Here is a 14,744-nt window from a genome sequence, read left to right as displayed (position 1 = left end):
TTCACCCCAAGGGCAGGCTGCACAATGCTCAGAGATATTCAAGCATGGTTTCTTTGAAGGGTACCAACAGAATGGATTAAGTTTGCAAAACCAGACATCCGGAGCCATTTCCTTTGGACATACAAGATCATGGTTATAATGCATAATCCAACAGCCCAGTCATACCAGCTGTTAAGCATGGTGGTGGAGGGGTGATGATCTGGGCTTGTTTTGCAGACACAGCATTAAGCTTGTTGTGGACCCCTGGACATAAATGCAGAGCACAATGTAAGACTAAAGGATGTTTTATTAAAAGAGTCTTTCTTTTAGTCGGTCCCTCAGGGGGTTGAAGGCGTCAGCAACAGGTGTCAGGACAGAGGAGGCGAAGACAAGTAGAGCAACAGCAATAGATTGCATGTGAGTATTACAGGAGCCGAGCTTGTTTACTGCATGCTGGTGTCAACTGAGGAAAAACACCGCAACATTCCCCACACTCATGTCAACTGAGGACGGAAAGAGATCGCAAAAAGAGGGAGAGAGAGACGGGTGAGTCAGCTGAGGACAGTCTGGGCAACTTGGAGGCATTAAGTTGATTGTGAATTCCTCTGTATGCCAAAGTATTCTAGAGTCAAATATGAAGCCATCTGTCTGACATCTGAAGCCTGGCCAAACGTGGGACATACAAAAAGCCAGTGACCCCCAAAGCACAGGAGCAAATCTACAGCAGAATGGCTGAAAAAGAATTTTAAAAAAATGTTGTGTTGCAACTGCCCGGTCAAAAGTCCAGACTTCAACCTGACTGAAATGCTGTGGCAGGCATTTAACAGAGCTGCACAGAGAGCTGTGTAGATAATCGTTGGAGCAAAAAGACAACAACAAAAAGCAAACAAAGAAAAAAGAAACAAAAAACCCCAAAAACTTAGCTGTGCACAGGGCTGGACTGGGACAAAAAATCGGCCCGGGCATTTTGACTAGAGACCGGCCCACCAGGTATTATAGGAAAAACCATAAATCCTTTGAATGAAAACAAACGCTGTTGTCACAGTGATGTACACTGTCTTGTTGGTATATATGTATCTTAAACTTAAACCTACACCATCCTCCTATTGTGGTATTCTAAACAGTACCCGAAAGTAGACTGCTTGGTCGAGTTAACCTCCTGAACTATCTACACATGGTGAAAACCTGAAATTAAGACAGAGAAGACTAGAGGTGAGACATGATCATTACTGATTACTGATGACAGATTTAGATATATTTTCATAAACCATTCATTTGCCACATCAATAAACAGCATGGCAGGGCAAAATATTTTTTCTAACATGGCAACCTTTAAAAAGTGAAAGGAGATAGAAAGACAGGTGAGAAAGAATAAAACTAATTGACTTTTTGATGGCATTTTACACACAGTACTGGTACAGAATCTAGAAAATGTGGGAAAATACTGGCATCATATACAGTACTTAGCTACTTCTGAAGAAATTATGATGGGACCCTAAAAAAAATTACTATGTACAATAATGGATTTCTATACATTTTACATCAGATGAAAACGTAAGATTCAGATAATTATTTGTTAAAAGCGAGACATTTTAAATGAGAATAAGAAAGAAAAGTATTTCTTTGTGCCCCCCTTTCCCTGTTAATGCCCTACCTGGCCCCTGGCAAAACTTTGCTAGACCCGCCCCTGCACAGTTACCAGCTGTCAGCTACATAAAAAAAGGATCCTGGTGTTATTTGTGTCTCAGAAACAGTTCCTAATTTCCCTTCAACTCAATCATGTCACCTAAAAGGTAAACCTGTTTCTCCATCACCTGTTCAGCTCTGATGATCCAGTAAGGACATCTCCTGGTTTCATCTTCATGTTTCCCTCTCACCAGATATCCAGACATCATGACCAGCAGCTTTTACAGCTGTGGCTCTAGCAAACATCAGCTGATACTAGGAATTAATATTAAATAAATTCTAACAACAGCTGATCAAGCTTAAATGTGCTGCTATTGTTTAACGCGACCTCCGCTGGTTTTATGTTTCTGACGCAAAGTGGGCGATAAACAAACAAGAGAGAAAAGCCGATCAGCTGATCATTGATCAGTTTCATGATTGAAGTAGAAACAGGAGAGGGAGGGGGAGAATGAATGAAGAAGAGGCAGCTGTGCAGCAAAGACAGAATAACTCCAGCTTTGTGTCTTTTTCATTGTAGCTGAAGTACAGGACAAACTGTGTTCCTTTTCACCTCAATAAGAAATATTTTCTCTGAATACGAGACGATTCCGTTTTTTACGGGACGGTTGGAAACTCTAATAACTAACCTTATAAATAAAATAAGATAAAACAAGTTTAACATCAGTAACATCAAAGCACCCGCCCAGCTGTATATAAACTCTGTCATGCTAGTTAGTACACAGTACAAGTTATTGTAACTGACTGTTAAAAGTCAGCATAACGAAAATAAACTCCACCTAAACTTGGTTTATATCTGACCCAGATAGACTGCAGGTCATTCTTACCTGAAGTTCAGTTTACCGTCTCAGGTCTCTGCTCCTTCTGCTCCTTCTGCCTTTCTGTCATCCACCTGCCAGCGTGTTGCATCTGCTGGCCTCCACCACTTGCTAATGTTACTGAATCTGTGGAAGCTCCGCGATAGCCACCACCAAACAATTGAGTTATTTTTACACATCTCCCAGCATCTGGCCAATCCACCACCTTTCAGTGTTTATACCGTTACGGAAAAAAAACAAAAAACCCATCGTCCCACCGGGCAAATGCCCGGTATGCCCGATGGCCAGTCCAGCTATGGCTGTGCATCAAATTGGCGACCTGTCTGGGACGGCCCACAACTCTGATAAGGATAAGCGGAAGAGAATGGATGGGTGGAAAGAAAAGAAAACTGTTGTTGGGCCAGTTTTGTCTCCTTTGTTGTTCTGTCCATGAGATTCAGAGATAGGAAATGTGCAGTGGAACAAATTCAAAGTGAACCTGAAGCTGCATGTATACTGTAAATTAAACTTGTGTAATTTTTTATCAGATATGATTAAATTCCTGCTTTCATCAATGTAAGGTAAAGGTAATTCAACAATATTCATAAGCATGTGTGCCTACAGTGGCACACCATTATGTCGCACCTTTGAAATTGACTGGTTTTCTGCCTGAACTGGCTACATACTCTGAATAGATTTACACCTGATCTTCAGTTTCCCCAGAAACCCGAAGAAGCTCAGGAGACTCAGATGTAAGATTTAGAAATATATACCATGTTCTCAGATTCTTTGAAACCTTTCTATTAAGTAGAGAGACCTTCTTCTTTGTTTCTAACCTCTAAGTTCAGTATGTAGCTCACTGAATTGTAGTAACGTCACTATTTTTTGGAAATAAAAACATATATTGTGCATATTGGGTATGCTGTGCAAATCAGTTATTTAGTGATCATTAATATGTGTTTAGAATTTACTTGATAGGTTAAAAAGTACCTGTAGGAGTATTAGTACTAGCAATACTGGCCCTGTAGTTACTTGGTATCGATCTACAGCAAAATCTGCACTACAGAGCCACTTTGATACTCTCTAATTTAAAAAACAAAACAAAAAAACCCCTAAACTTGATGTCTGGTTTTTGTTTGAACCCATTACTACTACTTCGTCTTTTACTCTTCCACACAGTCAACTGTGTGTAAAAGTGTGTATAAATAAATGTAACAGGTTTGACACACTTGCACAATCATGGATACATGCAGTTAAGCCGGTTTACTTACATCTAACGCATGACACCTAACATCCCGCCCCTCCACCCTAAACTACAGGTTAATTATTAATTTTTTTTATGCAAAGCCACGCCTTCTTCCAACAGTGCAAACTAATAAACCACTGTTTTCAATCGACCTGATGACAGTGCGCCTTTGCTTTTCTAAAAGTTACCATCTCCAAATTCCTGCTTTTGCTTGTGATCATTCCAGCATAAAACTTTTTTTTCTTCTTTTTTACAGACACCCGAAAGAAACGATTTGCCTCACCATAATATTATTTATAATAATTTTGTTGACAAATTTAGACCCGCTGGAAGGTCTCCTTGAACCGCACCTGACTCATTAAGCAGCAGTGATGGAGGAGAAGGAGGCGGTGTGCCGGGGAGTGGAGCTGGCATATGGTGAGCTGAGCGGAGCGCCGCCGCCGCGAGACTGCACAGCTGCCTGTTGTCATGGAGGAGCAAAGATGGCGGTCCTGGCCTATAGCCTGGGCAAACGCGAAATAAATCAACATTTTACCATAAAAAACGCGAAACTGATATCGCTGGTTGCTGTTCTTTTACTCCTCGTGTTTCACGCTGCTTCGCGGTATTACGAAGGTGAGTGCTGCTTTTATTTGATCAACTTAATGTGGATGCGGCCACTGGAAACACTTGACATTGCTACTGGTAGCTAGGTAGCTGCTTGCATGCCAGCGCTTTTCTTAGCTACTGGGCTCCGTGCTTTTGTCACGGGATGCTTTCTAGATGTTAAAGTTATCGCCTGAAAACGTGCGTGCCGCAAATAGGTGGTTTCACGCACTAAGTCTCCAAAGGAAGCGTGAATTTGACCCGACGTTATCCAGCTGGTTAGCTGCTAACACTGCCAATAGCTGTGTTTACATGTTGCTGACGTTCCTGCTGCAAGAAACGCTTTATTGCTGCTGGAAAAGCCCTGGAAAGGTTCGTGGAAGTGTATTTGATCTGCACCTGGAGACCAATGTCATGTAAATACGCCCGACATGGTGTTTAGCTAGCTTCCTGAATAAATGCACTGTCGGTAAGACTGGCCACAAATGTGCCTGTCGCCCTGCTCACAACTTCAAAAACTCTAGATTTGCTGCTTTGTGATAACATTGTAGCTGCACGTTTCTTTGTTCCAGGGCTGTAACTTGCATATGCATAGTGCACTGGATGTATCAGTAAAGGGTTTGCTCATAAATTGGTTGACAAACAGTGACACGTCCTCAGAGCATAGAGTTGGACTATGAATAAATAAAGCAGGCTTATTTACATGTACGTCGTACCTAGGCTGCTCAGTGTGGACGTCACCCACGAAAAGGTTAGGGAGCAGAGTGTGCTGTGAGCAGCTGCTTTGGCTGAGAATGATGTTGCATGCTGGTCTGCCCACCTTTCATGTTCGCCTGTTTCTGTGGATTGATTCAGCTGCAGATGGCTCCATTCATTTTGCGAACAAATGAATAGCTGGAGAGATTTATGCTCGAGCTAGATCGCTGATGGCTTCATTTTGCACTGTGGCCCCTGCCAGAGCCGTGTATTGTATGGTCCTTTTGACAGCACAGAATGAAAAGCCAGGGCACTATTGAGGCAGCAGGTTTCTGTCATAGTCGGAGCGAAACTGTGAGTGAAAGCGAGATCTTGTTTGTTTCGCCTCACCAGAAAGTTCTCTGTGTCTTGCCTCCAGGAGGGGACTCGTGTGAATGGCTGCTGTCCAGAGGACGTTACTTGGGGGAGGATGTATGGCAGCCTTATGGCTGCATGATGCACAAATACAAAAGCATGTGAGTCACACCACCTCTGAAGTTATTACACTGTATGTTTGGGATAAAGATTTAAATGTGTGGCAGTGATGTTGTGAGTTTTTGTCAGTCACTAAGGGTTTGTGGGTAATTTCAACTAAGGACTTTGGGATAAAAGATCACTCATTGACAAATAAAGGACAAAAACATTATTCACTTCAGTAAATAAATGTTTGTTTGTTTGTTTTTTATCTGTGCTTGGCCCTCACCAACCTTTTATGTTTTACAGTGAAGCCAAAACCTGCCTCTCTGAAAAGCGGGTAGCCTTTGTTGGCGATTCGCGAATCAGGCAGCTGTTTTACTCCTTCATCAAAATTATCAACCCTGAACGAAAAGAAGAGGGGATTAAGGTAATAATGAGAAACTGCACTGTTCAAGCCCAGGGTTTTTCTCACAATAGTGATGGTACAAGCCAAACAGATCTACAGATATGAGGCACAAAGATATGCTTTAACTCACTCTGCCCATTGCTTCCAGGGAAGTTTATAAACTGACTAAAAATATTTCAACCTCAAAATGGAAGTCTCTCTTCCATCACAGATGGCTCTAAATTCTGACTGATCAAGGCTGCAACCTAAATCTAATTAGAAGAGCAGACTAAGATTCATGCGTACCTATCGTGGCTGCTTTGAAGGCTGTGTGTCTTCCGTCAGCTCTAATAAATAACCAGACCATCAGGACTTCAAAAAAATGCAGTTTGACTAGTCATTCATATTTATGTGGCTTAATTGTGGCTTTTAAAAGCAATAGTTACTTTGCTCCTCCGTACTTCTCTCGAGTCTGATAATTTAACTTCAGACTATCGATTTTATGTTAGAAAAAATCACCCTGCTGACTTGTCAAATAAATAGTCGTTTTTATGAAAAGATGGAAGTACTTTAAAGCTTGATATAGATGGCATTGTGGAAATGCGATGTTTAAAAAGGTTAAAGTCGAGCGGCTTGCACAGAAACTCAACAAGATAAATGAAGCTATGGGATAACCCTATAACTATACAGTACTAACTGTTTTGGTCTCAAGCTGGGACAAAGCATCACTGACTGTATGTCACACTTCCTCTCTGTCTGTCAACTTCCTAACATCTGAAGCATGAGGACATTTCCTTTGAAGACAAGAGCTACTCTATTAAAGTGGTGAGCTATTTATTTATATATATATTCCTGGTTTTAACATGTTCTCGGTTTATGTTTTTTTTTCTTCTAAACACTCTGCCACAAGATTTCTTTTCAAACTTCATCTTTGTGTTTAGGACTTTCTGTGGTACCCCGAGGCAAATAATTCAATGAAGGAACGCTTGATATCATGGACACGTGTGAGTAACGGTAACAAGTGGGGGAAATTGCGAATCAAGTGCCGCTCGTAAACTTAAGTGCGGCGTCTCTTTTGCTTTGCAGGAAGGTTCGGCAAAGCCAGATGTTCTCGTCCTCGGAGCTGCCACGGTAACCTGCGTAAATGCCTGCATGTTTTATATGAGACAAGTGTGACGTGGTGGCTGCCGATAGTTATGTCAGTCCTGACTGTTTATCCATTTACACAGTGGTCCATCAAGTTGCACGGTGGCAGCAGTGAGGCCCTCCAGCAGTACAAAGTCAACTTGACTGCAATCATGGGGCAGCTGGAGAAGCTGGCTGAGCATGGGGAGGTCTACTGGGTGCTGCAAGGTGTGCTCAGCTTCAGCCACTCACACAATACAAGATCTTTTTATGATCATAGACAGGCTTCTAAAGTATGAGGCATGACTGGAAAATATTAAGACTCATTTGGTGTTAACATACAGAGGAATTAATAGTTTCCAATCCGCACACACGCCTAATAAATTTGCAGCTGTACTTCACATCTGTTTGTTAAACATTTTCCATTTTTAACTTTTTGATTGTTAGAATTTACTGCAAACAACAAACAGGCAAAATAAATAAGGTGCCACACTGACATCTCTGAACCTCCTACTTAGCATTTCACACTCAATAGTCATTTCCCACGTTGCACAATGGTTGTTCACTTCATGTTTCCATGCATGGACCCTCTTGATTAAACTCCTTCTGCAGATCCAGTAAATGAAGAGGTGTTAAGTGAGAACAGGAAAATGATCACCAACCAGCAGCTGGAGCTGTACAATGAAGCAGCAGTGGATGTGCTCAACAGCAGCAAGCGTAATGGCAGATCTCGGGTCAGACTGGTGGCTGCTTCCCGTCAGGCTGCGCTGGAAACCATCATCAAGTCAGATGATGGTTTGCACCTGCCTGAGAGCACCAGGAGTGTGGTAAGTTAATTAATGAGTCCAGCTTTAGTGCGGTTATTTTATCGGTATCCTTGATTAGTACCCACTTCCCCTTCACCTCTCCTTTTAACCATCCTGGCAGGGAGCCATGATCCTCATGAACTCTGTGTGCAACAAAATACTGAGGCCCATCGACGGTTCATGCTGTCAGACGTTACGAGCCCCTAACTTGCTCCAGAAACTGTCGGCTCTTTTCTTCCTTGGCTCAGCCGTGGTCATCATGGTCTTCCACATCCTTGGCAACAATCGCCACCGCCGACACGTGCCCCCTGATGTGGAGAGCCTAGAGGAGAAGAAGCCAGCCACTGCAGCTGTTCCCCCCGGCCCAAAAGCACCTTTTCAGGCTCTCTGCAGGATGGGCGTCATCATGGGCTATTTTTACCTTTGTGACAGGGCAGATGTGTTCATGAAAGAGCAGAAGTTTTACACGCACTCCACGTTCTTCATCCCTCTCATCTACATATTTGTACTGGGAGTGTTTTACAGTGACAACAGCAAGGAGGTGAGACGGTGCTTCTCAGTAAAGTTTTGTTTTTGAGTCAAACAGCACAGTATAACAGTCTCTAAATAATCTCACTATTTTATTTTTTTCTTTGCTTCCACGCAGGCAAAATTACTCAACCGAGAACAAACAGACGAGTGGAAAGGCTGGATGCAGCTCGTCATCCTCATCTATCACATATCTGGAGCGAGCGCTGTGAGTCCCAATTATGTCTACAAAAATCAGTTTGAGTCTCCTGCTGTGTATGTTGATGTCTGAAGAGCCTGATGGTTATTTTTCTGTCTTTCAGTTCATCCCAGTGTACATGCATGTGCGGGTGTTGGTGGCAGCGTACCTATTTCAAACTGGCTATGGACACTTTTCGTTTTTTTGGCTCAAAGGAGACTTTGGACTTTACAGAGTGTGCCAGGTTAGGGGTGCTTTCAGTTATACTTTAACTTTATATTCTTATTGACATTTGTTTCTCAGTCATAGCAGACAATCATGCACATGAGGTGTAATAGAGAAGTTCTGTCCATAAAAAGAAAAACAATTGGACGATTTTCCAGTGCGCTGCTATTTTTTTGGGGGGGATCACCTCCGCTCTGATTACATGCATGTGACAACTTTGATGTCTCAGACTTGCACAAACTTACATCAGCTCTCAAACTTTCAAGTAGAGGATCATTATTGGTACTTTGGTCACCCAAAGACCAAACGGCAGTGAAAGAAACCTCAATGTTCAAGACCAAAGGCGGTGCATAAGGACAACAACACGCACCATGACCTTTTCCTCTAGATTCAGACTGTGGTATCCTGCAGGAGAACATTCATCACTCATAATCTGCCTGACACGCCACGCATTGAACACTCACCTACACAAAAACAGTCCTTGTCCTCCACTCCACACTGGCTCCCTGTGACTTTAGATCTCGTCACCAAAATAAAACTTAAGTTGAAGTGTTGGCGTTTCCGCTCTGTGAACAAAATCCAGTGGTCAAAACTAGGGATTCGGTGACTGAGTGATTTTTAAAAATGGCAGCTGTGACAATAACATTATGATTGTTATTACAGAATAATTTGGGTTCAGATAAATAGTGTGATTTTTGGGTATCTGCTTAGGTGTTTGTGTCATATTCATTCACAGGTGCTTTTCCGTCTGAACTTCCTGGTGTTGGTGCTGTGTGTGGTAATGGACCGACCGTACCAGTTCTATTACTTTGTTCCCTTGGTCACATTCTGGTTTGTTGTCATCTACACCACAATGGCTATGTGGCCTCAGATCCTTCAGAAGACGGCTAACAGTAGGTGTCAAATTACTGACCTTTATATACTCCGCTCAGTCGTGTCCTGCACTGTGTGAATAAACACAGTTGATTAATTCATGTCATAAGTGCAAGCAGCAGGGTTGCGTTTCATATGTCTTCCTTGTTGGACAGGTAGTGGCGTCTGGCATTTTGGAGTCTTGGCAAAGTTACTGGGCCTCCTGATGTTCATCTGCTTTTTTGCCTTTTCACAGGTGGGTCAGCTGAAAGCGTTCTTAAGTGTAACTCTACTTTCTTTTAATTGCATATTTAAGTTTAAGAGATGTAAATGGTCACATGTCCTAAGTTGTTCACGCAGCACCATATTGACCACTAAGCTGTGCTATGATTTATTTTATTTTTTAAATCGGATGTTTACTCCATTTTTAAAATGCTACTTGTTTTATGTAATTTCTGTGTTTTGCATTATGACTCCAGGGCGTTTTTGAGCGCGTCTTCTCTGTGTGGCCCATCTCTAAGCTCTTCGAGCTGAATGGCAGCATCCACGAGTGGTGGTTCAGATGGAAGCTGGACCGATTTGTAAGTCAAATGTGTTTCCTCAAGGTGCAGCCAGGCTTTTGTCCACTCGTGTTTCACATGACAGAACACCCCCCCCCCCCCCCTTTTTTTTTTAAATTTTTATTTTTTTAATATAATATTTGTTACCGAAGTGATAACAAATTTTCTGGCCTTTGCTGTAATCTTTTAATGTGTTGGCACTCCTCTGCAGGCGGTGATACATGGCATGTTATTTGCCTTCATCTATCTGGTGCTGCAGAAGCGTCAGGTACTGTCAGAGGGAAAAGGAGAGACTCTCTTCTCTGCCAAGATTTCCAACTTTCTCCTCTTCCTCTCTGTTGTCTCCTTCATAGTAAGTCTGCATTTCACATATTTTGGGTCTTACCAAAATACCCGTGCTGAGCATTAGTTCTTAATTTAGATCAGTTATCATCTGTTACATAATTCTTCTAATCTAATGCTAAATATTTATTTTTTTTAAATTTAGACTTCTTTGTATATTTAAGTAATAAACACAATGTGCAAAAGGGAATGCTTAAAAAGGAGCCATGTTTACTTATGTGACAAAGCCTTGGAAAGTTCTTGTTGTACTAACTGGAGATTACAGTATCAGCTTAACTTACTGGCTGTTTGGAAAAATGTGGCACTTAAAATCTTCTCCACGTCATTCTAGACTTACTCAATATGGGCAAGCAGCTGCAAAACCAAAACCGAGTGCAACGAGATGCATCCCTATATCTCTGTGGTCCAGGTACAGTTTTTATCTGTCCTTATCTTTGTTTCTTTGGCTTTTCACACATGAAGTGTTGGTGCGATCAAGTCTGAAAGTTTCTCTGAGTCCGATTAGTTGTTACTGCTGGAAATCCTGCATTTGATTTTGGGTTAAGAGGTGGCACCTGGAGGCAGGACTGATGACGCTGAGGCTTTAAATGCCTCATTCTCACATTAGCTCAGATGAACAATATACAGAGTTTGTGCTAAAAAGCTGGAAGGTTAAAGACTGTTTAATGTCTGAACTGTTTGGGACATCTGCGCTTTCGCCCACTGTTCTGTGTTGATTGGCTAATTCACATGTTTGGAAACAACCCTGACATCAGAGGCCTGCACTGTGATGTTTCATGCATGTAACTTCAGGGTATATTGCCTCGGAAACCTGTACCACAAACAAGATTAGAGATCATCAGGTGTGAAATCGCTGTCTGCTGACCAATCAGTTCTCTGGAAAATAGCATCACCATTCCTGTGCGCCATCAGTAGAAAGGTCTAAGTTTTCTAATAGTGTCTAATGTCTTTGCCTTTCTCTGATCAGTAAGAAATATAAATTATTAGAGGCAACTTTATTATTATTTTTTTCTGTTGTCTAATTTTAAATTCATTCTTTTACTTTTATTCTTTACTTGCTCTCAAACATCACTGATGTTGCAGCTGAGAGAATAAAAGCTAAAGGTGTCTTTTTAAAGATTCAATCCTGGATTAACTGACGATCTAGCTTTGTGTCTGACTGCTTATCATGCCTCCCAGTGTAAGGCAAAGTGAATCCAGATAACCTGGATATGATGAGCTTTCTTCGTAGTTTTGGCCCATGTCATCTGAGTCATGAAGTTAAATTTACTACTTAACATGATTTCATGACAGTCTGATATGATTGTGAGACCAAGCCTAATAGCTCACCATGTTATCTACAGTCAATTCACACTGGAAAAGATATGTTTTCTACATATATTGCCACCATTACTATATTTAACCATTCGTCTGTTTACACCACTTGAGTGTTTACAGTTCTTCAACAAGCTTGACCTGCTACTTTTTTAGTGATAAGCATGATTTACCTGTTGTAACGTCACACTTGGATTCCTAAAAATGTCTGTGATCTGTTTTGTGGGCAGATTTTGGCCTTCATTCTCATCAGGAACATTCCTGGCTATGCCCGTTCTATATATAGCTCATTCTTTGCATGGTTTGGAAAGATCTCCTTAGAGGTAAGGTTCTCCTTGCTTTAGAGTCACAGTTAGCAATATAACCCTTAAATAAATCTCCAATCACAAAAGACTAGAGTCTTATGAGAGGTGTTTTTTAAAACCATGCTTTTTGTGTCCCACAGCTTTTCATTTGCCAGTACCACATATGGCTTGCAGCTGACACCAAGGGGATTTTGGTCCTCATCCCAGGAAACCCCTCCCTCAACATTTTGGTTAGCACCTTCATCTTTGTTTGTGTGGCTCATGAGATTTCCCTCATCACCAACGACCTGGCCCAGGTGGTCATCCCCAAAGACAGCATGGCTCTGCTGAAGAGACTGGGGGCCATGGGGATTCTCAGTCTCGTTATACTGCTGGTGTCCAGGGCTGGCCAGCCCACACCTGGCGCCTGATGGACATCTCCTGAGGGGATCTGGGGGAGGGGCGGGAGACCCACTAAGACCCTGCTGAGATTGAAGTGAGGTACAGATGGAAGTCAGGAGGCAGCCTTGTGTTTTAGCTACTGGTGAGACGATGTTGGCAGCGGTGACCCTTGGGAGAACAAAGTCTGTCCGCTGGCCACATTTGAGCAGAGTCCGTACTTTTCTGACTGCTGTGAAAGTCACACACTGAAGAAAAGACAAATTCCCAACAGAGAAGGAGTCACTCCTTTAACAGCAAAGTCAAAATTGTGGGAAAGGAGTTTAAAAAAAAAAAAAAAAAAAAACACAAAAAAAACCAATGAAATGTTTACAATATCTGGTTTCAGGATTTTGGAAATGCAGAATCTAAAAAAACAAAGCACGACGTCCTCATTTTAAGACTCATGCCTGCTGCATTTGGCAGCGTCGCGTCTGTTTAGCCAAACGCTGATAATACGTTTTTGTTACATGCAGAACTTCCTGTAAATCGCTTTGGGAGGGATCACCTGGCACACACTCCGTCCATGTTGTGCAGTAGCAGCTGAAGGAGGGATTTCACTCAGGTGGATCCATAACCTGCATATTCAGATATCTACTCTTTTACAACAAATGCGTTAAATTGTGCTGCATTTTTATCGTCAACATTCGTTGTACAGTATTCCTGGTGACTTCAAACTGCGTCAGATATCTAAATATGAGATATATGGACCAACGACTGGCTCGGATGATCAAAGAGTGACTAGAGTCAGAAAACTTGGAGTGCAATGGTTAATATGTTGGAATATCCTTTGACGTGTTTTTGCTGTGTTTTATCTTTTATTTTTTATTTTTTTTGTGCGTAATTTTGCTGAAAGGCTGTGGTCACCTGCTGTAGCGCTGAAATTCTATGTGACATGTACAGTATTTAATGATTTAAATTAAGTTTATATTTTATACGGTTTTTTGGAGGGAGGGTGGGGCAGGTGGGGGCTGGCTTTGTTTTATTTTATACTCTGCGACTGCTGTTTGTGACGGAAGTGTTCTATAGACAATTTTGTATCCATCCCAGACCCTCATAGACAATTACCTGATGGTGAGGTTGATCCTTTTAGCCGTCTTGTCTCATCTGTAGCTTACTTCCTAGTCTGTGTATATTTGTACAGTAGTGACAGATTTATTTTATACAGCGTTGCTTCCGCAGTAATTTTGGTCTGTTATTGTTTTTTTTAATGTCCATTGAAACATGCCTCATACCTCTGGCAGAAAGTGTACCAAGTTTCACATGCTGTTCTAAGCAAACTGCTGGGTGACAAATTAAAGGAAAACCTTTGACCTGTGCAGAAAGGGGCTGTGGTGGCTCTGAAAGGCTGCAGGGGGGCGCTGTAGATCAACTTGTTTTGAATGACTGCCTTTTAAACCAATGATAAAATTTGTCCCTATGGGAGTGGTTTCTCCCACAAGCAATATGACACCACCCCCCCCACCCCCCTTATAGTCACCTGAGCTCAACCTAACTTGCATAGCCTGAGAGATTTTAGATTTTTATTTTTTTTCCTTTCCTACTGATCTTGGAATTTGCTCCACATCCTTCAAAGTACAAGATGATGGAAATTATGTTTACCCAACGCCTCACTAAGACACTTTATTTTTTTTATTTCCATTAAATTGTTACCAATCTGTTTTTCTTGAGGTGCCACAGCCACTGAACTTTGTAGTCAGTGAATGAGTGACTGAAGTGATGTCTTAGTGATGCCTTTTAAACAGACTGTGTGGTGTTTTGTTTTGGGGGTTTTCCCAGTGGCATATACCTACAGTACATCTTCAGATGAAGACTTACATCTGTGATGCAGCTGTGATCATAAACTTCCATGTTTTAGGCACTTTGTATGGGGGGCCACAACCACATCATTTAGAAACCACTAGGTAATGCACTGAGTGAGCTGACATTACTGTTAAGGAAAAATGTCGTACATTTCATCAGGCGGTGTCTGTCCCCTCCTCATCTCCCCCTCACATGTTTGCCAGGACGGCAAACATGTGAGGGGGAGATGATTTTTATTTTAAGATCTGCTCCCCCCCCCCCCCCCCCCTTTTTTTTTAAAAAAATTTTTATTTACTTGTTGAGGTAATATTCAGCGTTTAACGTTGAGTTTAGCACAGTACCAGTGCACTTACTCAATGCACTTTTCTTTTTTCTTTTTGGCTCAATCAAATGTTGTTTGCAGATTTATGACAATATAACATAAGATGTATTGCAAATGATTTTTTTTATTTCAGCTGCCAT

At 41.8% G+C, this 14,744-nt stretch overlaps 1 protein-coding gene across 1 annotated transcript; it reads left to right on the top strand.

Moving 5' to 3' along the window:
• The first annotated feature begins 3,676 nt into the window (after positions 1–3,676).
• Positions 3,677–14,611, top strand: casd1 (CAS1 domain containing 1). The gene is made up of 18 exons (XM_082520809.1): positions 3,677–4,320; positions 5,405–5,501; positions 5,749–5,869; positions 6,608–6,652; positions 6,769–6,831; positions 6,914–6,958; positions 7,057–7,180; positions 7,565–7,779; positions 7,880–8,299; positions 8,405–8,494; positions 8,589–8,708; positions 9,426–9,586; positions 9,722–9,797; positions 10,021–10,122; positions 10,313–10,453; positions 10,775–10,852; positions 11,988–12,080; positions 12,203–14,611. Exons 1-18 carry the CDS (start codon positions 4,077–4,079, stop codon positions 12,470–12,472), a joined length of 2,505 nt encoding a protein of 834 aa, XP_082376935.1. The 5' UTR covers positions 3,677–4,076; the 3' UTR covers positions 12,473–14,611.
• Positions 14,612–14,744: the final 133 nt, after the last annotated feature.

This window comes from Aulonocara stuartgranti (assembly GCF_965226115.1).
Source record: "Aulonocara stuartgranti genome assembly, chromosome: 22".
Lineage (NCBI taxonomy): Eukaryota > Metazoa > Chordata > Actinopteri > Cichliformes > Cichlidae > Aulonocara > Aulonocara stuartgranti.
The sequence above is the reverse complement of the archived record's forward strand: the minus strand, read 5'-3'. Positions and strand labels throughout refer to the sequence as shown.

Bases quoted from the DNA above. Each gene is read 5' to 3' on its own strand.
- casd1 (XM_082520809.1), top strand. From the start codon at position 4,077: ATGGAGGAGAAGGAGGCGGTGTGCCGGGGAGTGGAGCTGGCATATGGT. The intron at 8,300-8,404 runs GTGAGACGGTGC...GCTTCCACGCAG, and splicing joins ACAGTGACAACAGCAAGGAG to GCAAAATTACTCAACCGAGA. The intron at 10,853-11,987 runs GTACAGTTTTTA...TTTTGTGGGCAG, and splicing joins CCTATATCTCTGTGGTCCAG to ATTTTGGCCTTCATTCTCAT.